General features: G+C 30.4%; 1 protein-coding gene across 1 annotated transcript; it reads left to right on the top strand.

Moving 5' to 3' along the window:
* The first annotated feature begins 362 nt into the window (after positions 1 to 362).
* On the top strand, positions 363 to 6,776 carry LOC121129167 (zinc finger C2HC domain-containing protein 1A). Its single transcript, XM_071893312.1, has 3 exons — positions 363 to 918; positions 3,558 to 3,792; positions 3,863 to 6,776. Exons 1-2 carry the CDS (start codon positions 655 to 657, stop codon positions 3,789 to 3,791), a joined length of 498 nt encoding a protein of 165 aa, XP_071749413.1. The 5' UTR covers positions 363 to 654; the 3' UTR covers position 3,792; positions 3,863 to 6,776.
* The last annotated feature ends 618 nt before the right edge of the window (positions 6,777 to 7,394 follow it).

Genomic DNA, 7,394 nt, shown 5'->3' with positions numbered 1-7,394 from the left:
TAGGTACTTTTCTCTGTTTTATCAATTTATACATCTTTACCATCATCGTATTGTACATAGTGTTTATCAGCCCACGCAGAGTGGGTCTTGAATCGAATTATTGTTATTATATATATATGTAGGTACTAAGATGTTAGTAATAATAATTGCCGCCCAACTTCTGAATCATAAACGACAAAATGAACGAGTACGCTCCCTAATACGTGCTTGGCTCCTTTCCCCTTCCTTCCTTCCCCCAAAAAGTTGAGCAAAGTCCTTTAAGGAGCTGTGAATGACTCATTCGTAATATCAACACCGACTACACATTGAGCGTATGAGTTAGAAAGGAGCCCTTGAAACTAGTATCTTATAATTTTTAGTCGTATTGAGTCAGATATTGTATTTCTACTTTGGAAGCCCTCCTTCAAATATGGGTTTTAATCCTATATTTTCAATATAATATTATTGTGTAGCTTGTGAGGAGCGCTGGCCTTGATCATCACTGTTACTACTATCATACTACCTTTACCGACGACGACCACAATCACTATGCATGCGTCTTCTCCTGTGCGTACAGTAAAGGGAGAAGAGTAAACGAACAATAACAAGAAGACGACACGGAGCAAAATATCTCCTTATCAACTATTTAGTTAGTTGTGAATCATCGTCATCACCATGTCGGAGGAGGAGGGATCCGGAAGGGACATGATGTATGTTTCATCATCATATGATGATGTTCCGATAGGAGGAAGTCCCAAAGAACGGATCATTGAGGCCTCTCCCGACGTTATTCCACGCTATACACTACCTTGCCCAACCTGTGGAAGAACCTTTGTGCAAGCTTCCCTGGAGAGACATGTTAAAGTTTGTGAAAAAGTACTCTGCACTAAGAGGAAAGTGTTTCCAATTGATCAAAAACGAACCAAGGAATTACCCAAAGTAGGATGTAAAAAGTCTCTATTATATATACTATATACCTAGTTCGGTCTCTAACAGTTTTTTTTTAAATCAAGTAAACTTAGACATACATTTGAAAATATTTAAAATAATAGGCAAAAACAAGTTTTTATGGAGTAAATTTATTATTACATACCTACCTGATATAATCTACTTTTCTCATGTGTGTGTGTTTTTTGTTTTTTTTTCATTACATATTACAAATTATGATGTATCAATGTATGTCTATGCTTAATATATTTGCAACGATAATTATGTATTTAATATTAAAAGATATCGGTACAATCACAATATTACGGAGTGGTCCATTAAAATCTGAACACTTTGCATTATAAACTTCAACAAGATATAATTTATTAATTAGCAATAGAATGTCAACAAAATTAATATTATAAATAGATGTGTATCTGAGCTCTCTCAAACATTAATGTAGCTGTCCTTCGCGGCAATGATGGCTTCCAGGTGGTGGCGAAATGCCTGGCACTCGCTGTGGACGTAATCTCGGTGTTTGGATGACGGACACTGCAGGTCTTCACCTCGACATTTTGTTTTGTAACTAATTGCTTATGCTTTAATATGTATCGAAATATTATTTAATTTCAATCACTCAAACTTCATTAAGAAGTGTTCATATTTCAATGTACCCCCCGGTATAATCCACTTTTCTCATGTGTTTTTCTTCATTTTATAATGTATCTATGTATGGCTATGCTTAATATATTTGCAACGATGATTATGTATTTAATATTAAACGATATCGCCACAATATGTATGTATCTTCTACAAAGCTAAATTAAATCTTCATGATGTTTGCTCTCAATATATAAAGTAAAACAACATTTACTTAATTTAGTATTAATTTTCATTTAACTCAATCTAATTGACCTTAATTGACTCATTGTGGCTTTATAAACATTAGATTTGTCTACATAGTCATATGAATGTAGTATCCATCATGGATGGAACGTGAAAAACAGACCACCTCAGCAGTTTAATTATAATGAAAACAATAGTGATTATGTAATTACTTTTATATGTATGAATTTTTCAATTCATGTGTAAAATAACAGACAAATCGTGATCATTCTACTTGAATGTCGTTTTTCCATGCATACATTTATGGCATGACAGCAGGGACGTCCGCAGGATTATATATAAATATATTTTTGGTATTTGGGAAAAAAAATTCAATTTTTTTTTAAACAATTGGAAAAATTTAAATTTTAAAAATATTTGAAAAAATTAAATATTAAAAAATACAAATTTTTTTAAATCCATAGCTGTTCACGGAAAATTAAATTTCAAATATTAGATTTTTTGGGGAAAAAATTCAAAAATCCACAGCTGTTTAAGAAAAATTAAATTTCAAATATTTAATTTTTTTCAAAAATCCAAAGCTACTCACAAAAAAATTACGATTATTTAATTTTTGGAGAAAAATTACAAAAATCCATAGCTATTCAAGGAAATGAAATTTTTTTTAGAAAAATTTGATAAATTGAATTTTTTGGAAAAAAAAATTCGAAAAATTGAATTAAATTTCAATTATTAAAGTTTTTGAAAAAAAAATTCAATGGTAAAATTTTTCTATTAAAAAGAAAAAGTTGCTTAATTTGGGGGCTACAAACACTCCAACCCTCCCCTGCAGACGCCCTTGTATAGTTTCTTTGAATCCTTGCCATGGATTTACTAGCATTGATCAATTATAGTAATCCTTGTTGACATTTTATGTACATTGTGATAATATTAAATCAAATTAAATTTACTTACTAAAATACATCTAATATCATTAATTCTTTCACTAACTTTGAAGTCATTCTTGTAGGAGGGAAATTTTGAATATTTATTTATAATTAAAAATTATCTATTCATTTAAGGAAAGTTAAAATATTTAATTTTTGCTGTTCTATGTACATTAAGCCGGTTTGTTTTTCATCTATTTTCGAATTTCGAATTACGGCTAGTTAGAAAAAATGGGGATTTGCAAAGGAAATAATTTATGCAAAATTTTATCTTTAGGTAGAACATCTAGTTCAAAGTTTGAAAAGAGATAAATGTTCGTCAATAAAGATTAAAATACAACATTAATCCTTATTTTATGATAAAGATTATTATAACCTGTAAAAATTAGTATTAAATTTTTTTCTGAAGCAAAATGATAATATAACAGAAATTTGATCTTTCCCTACAAAAAATGATGCGCGCTATACGTGGATCATCAAAGTTTCATAACTTTTTTAGCTCAATAAGACAATTTTAGAAAAAAAAACTTTTTTAATAAAAGTATTTCAAAATTATTTTATGCAAAATAACTAATAATGTCTTTTTAGCATCTATATTCTCTAAGAAAGAGTTTATGCCATTTTTCATAATTTGATCGAGATGTGCGACCTAAAGATGACCTTGTAGGACAGTGGAATTTTGTATAGGTCATTTTCATACCATACGACAACTTTTCCACTCTACCCACAATCGAAATTCGAAAAAAGTTGAAAATCAAACCGCCCTAGTGAAAATAACTTAATAAATTATAAACTTTTATGAATATTCATAAATAGTTCCAAATATGGACAGAAAAACACAATGACTACAGCCATAACGTATTTATTTTTATTTTTTAGCCTCTTACTCCACTCATTCAAAAGAAGGTTGTGAAGCCGCCTGATGAGTTTTTGATTTGTAAATATTGTGGACGTAAGTTTGGTTATAAAGCCTTTGATCGGCATGAGTCCTGGTGTGAAGAACGATCCAAAAGGATGCAATTATCTCCCAACAAGGATATGGTGGCTCTTGCAAAACTACAAATGAGAAATACATATAGACCTAAAACTCCAATTGAACCCCTCAAAAAGTAAGGTCCTTCTATTAACAACCCCTATCTCTATAGTCGTCTCATTGGTTTTTTTTTTTTTTTTTTCTAGAAAAGAAGAAATTGAATGCTCAAAGAGTCGAAGGACTTCAAATATCAGTTATCTCTATAACAAAGATCATATCCAGGAATCAGATGACACCCAATTTGTCCGTTCTGCCACGGGAAGAGGAAGCATTAAAAAAGGACCTGCTCAAACCAAGGCCTCTCAGCTCCGACAACTCAAGAATGAAGCTGCAGTAGCAAAGAATGAACCCGAATTCATTTACGCAAAAAGCCGATCCGTGACTCCAGGGATGTCGCGATCCTTTACAGAAACACCTCCCATGAGACAAAACTCCTTCTACCTTAAGAGATCCGCTTCCACTCGAACAAGACCCGTGATGAACCATGAATATTTAGTTAGACCCAATGTTCTGCGACCCACTTCCAAACGCTTTGAGCCAGAAGGGATTGAAATGAGTGGGGACTATGATCATAGTATAGAATATGATCCTTATCAACTGGCAGCCAATCAAATGAATGAGTTACTCTTTGGCTCTAGTAATCATGGAGGAGGGGGAGTAGTGCTGGAAGTAGTAGCAGTAGTCACGGCTCTCCTCTGAAGCCGTCCTCCAATTCTGCTTTCCAAAAATATATCCCAAACTCCAAACAATATCTTAATTATGACTCATCCTACGAGTGCCGCTCTCCACCAAAAGGAGGTAGTGGAAAAGTCGCACGCTTCTGTCACGAATGCGGGCATCCCTACGAACTTCCAAGCATTCGTTTCTGTTGTGAATGTGGTATAAAGAGACTTTATTGCTAAAAAAATAAAATAAAAAATACAACAAACAAACACGGAATTAAACAATCAAAATGCTCAGAAAATGTCCAATCTGTGCCATTCGTTTTATACATGAAGGATAGAAAGAACTGTGATATAATTGGACAAAATGTTATGGGTTTAAAGAAAAAAGAAAAAAAAAAAAACTCATTTCCATATTCTATAAATACATTCATTCATTTTTTTTTGTCAGACACAGAAGAATTAAATATATATAGTGTCACGATCAGTTTTATATTAATTTAACATTATTCTTATAATAAATTATTCTGAGATTTTTTGTTATAAAAAACTGTCTCACTTTTCCATACGTACCATTGCAACTGAATAATATATCATTTAAAAAACAGAAATGCAATAACTATTTATATGTCAAACTGCTTTTTTGCAATTTGTATACATATACAATGAGTTAACATAAAAACAATCTTGAATCAAATTCAATTAGAAGGATTTTTTTACATCATATAATATATTATATACAATACAAACGTATTTGAGTCAAGTTTAAGCCTTGTATTCAAATTTCTAGGATGATTTAAGATACTTAAGAATGTAAACAATAGTTTTAAGCAATTATTTCTAATCCGTGTTCCCCGGCTGCATTGGGGGCCACTTAATAATTAAAAGCCACCCACTACTCATTCTCACTTCAAGTATAAAAATATGAACCTACAGACAACCCTGAATAGGCTTGCTAGATTGGCCTCTTTTGATGCAGTTTCGCCTTGAAAAATTAGATTTGCCTCTGTTTTTATTTGGCTAAATTTGAAATAAATATTTATTTAAAATTTTGTTTTATGAAGCCATTTTTCATGAAATTTAATAAAATAGATTCTGTGTCCTGTTAAAATATTTCAAGTGGCAATACGGCCCATTATATTAAAAGGTTGGACATCCCTGGTTTAAAGCCTTTGTTTGATTTATTAAAGTTGTATTCTCCCCAATATAGACCCTTCAAACAATATATATATATATCATTGTGACCATGAATGTTTGCTACTTTGAGTGTGATTTGCAGTTCCTCCAAAGGATTAATCAGAATAATTACTGGATAGAAATTGACGACAATGAGTTAAACAAAAACAAATCGCGGTTTAAGATCTAAATTGTATTAACTGAAATATTTATTTTAAAGAGTTCAGCTTCAAAACTCAATTTTTCCAATAAAATGGATCTGAGAAATTCATTTCAACAGTCTGAATTTCTCTGTTTTTAAGTATTAAAATTACAAATTTAACCTCTAGGATCAGAGATGTCTGCTGGAGGGGCTGTAGGATTTTTTGTTTTTTACTTGAAAGTCGAAATGAAAAAAAAAAAATACGCGAAAATAGTGGGAAAATTTATTGTTTGAAATTTTTTTCGTACTTTTTTTTTTGTGAATAGCTATGGATTTGTAAACAAAATTTCCAAAATTTAATTTTTCAATTTTTTTTCCAAAAAATTTATTGTTTGAAATTTTTTTTTTTTTTTCAAAAAATTTAATTTTTCCAGAAAAATTAATTTTTCGATTAATTTTTCCAAAAAATTTAATTTTCTCTAAATAAGTATGGAGTTTTGAAATTTTTTGCCCAAAAATTTTATTTTGAAATTTTTTTCCAAACAATTTAATTTTTTGAACTTTCTATGAATAGCTATGAATATTCGGAAGTATTAAAAAGTACTTAGAAAAAAGGCGGGGAAATGTGTTTATGTTCACATCAGAAAAAAGTACCATCGAAGTGACTAGTATACGCTAGTTTTTATAGTCTAATTAAATAATGGATCTACTATGTGTATCAAAATTTGTATATGAATCCCCTTGTTTTTCTTCTAATATATAATATAGAGATGGGATCTCTGTAAGAGCGTGAGAAGAAGGCAGGAGCGAGACATATGGTATTACTGAATTAATTACTGATCATTTCTCCTTATACTCATCCCATCTTTTAGTATTACATAATAAAAGTTGATGTTTTTCCCTAGCTCCCACAATTTTGGAAATCTAGTCTTGATGAAGCAAACTTGGACTTGCTTTTGAAAAAGGAGGGAGAAGAGGGGGTGTAATTATGTATTTGATTTTTTTATTGATCATTTCTCATTATAATATATCTATTTAATGTTATATTTTATTTATTAGAAAATAAAGCAAGAAATAAAATGGAATTTGTATTATTATACTTGTTATTTGAGGTCTTTTTGAACATTTATTAATGGGATATCTTTGATTTGTACTCAATAATTTGATACGGTACGGAAGTACAGAAATATATGATGTACGGAATCATTATCTGATAAAATGGTACGGAAGCAAAAAATTTGATACGTTGATATCTCTGGTACGTGTTTGCCTTTCAAAAAGGCCCGAAATAATCTGCTAGTTAGACAAATAAGTCAATCATACCAAATGCAATGTATCTCTCATATACTCTCCGACTATCATTGCCATATTATTTATACACAATTTTTAAAATTAATTGCACATTATTTAATGATATTAAAATCGTACATAGTATTTTATTATATTACCTTGTATTATAATAAGAAAAGTGTATCTATACATTAGTATTTGTATATGATATCCAGTCGGCAAACATACATACATATGAGATAGAGTAGGCCTCTTGAAGTATATATATAGGTATGGGTGATGTGTTCATACAAACAAAATATATATTTTATAAATCCTATTATTGGCTGGCTAAAAGATTAATTTTGTCCAAATATGGTATTGACCAAAAAAGATAAATATAAAAAAAAACAAAAAAAAACACATTCTTTGGG

The sequence above is a fragment of the Lepeophtheirus salmonis genome, chromosome 14 (assembly GCF_016086655.4).
Source record: "Lepeophtheirus salmonis chromosome 14, UVic_Lsal_1.4, whole genome shotgun sequence".
NCBI lineage: Eukaryota > Metazoa > Arthropoda > Copepoda > Siphonostomatoida > Caligidae > Lepeophtheirus > Lepeophtheirus salmonis.
This window is presented reverse-complemented; position numbering and strand designations above follow the sequence as displayed.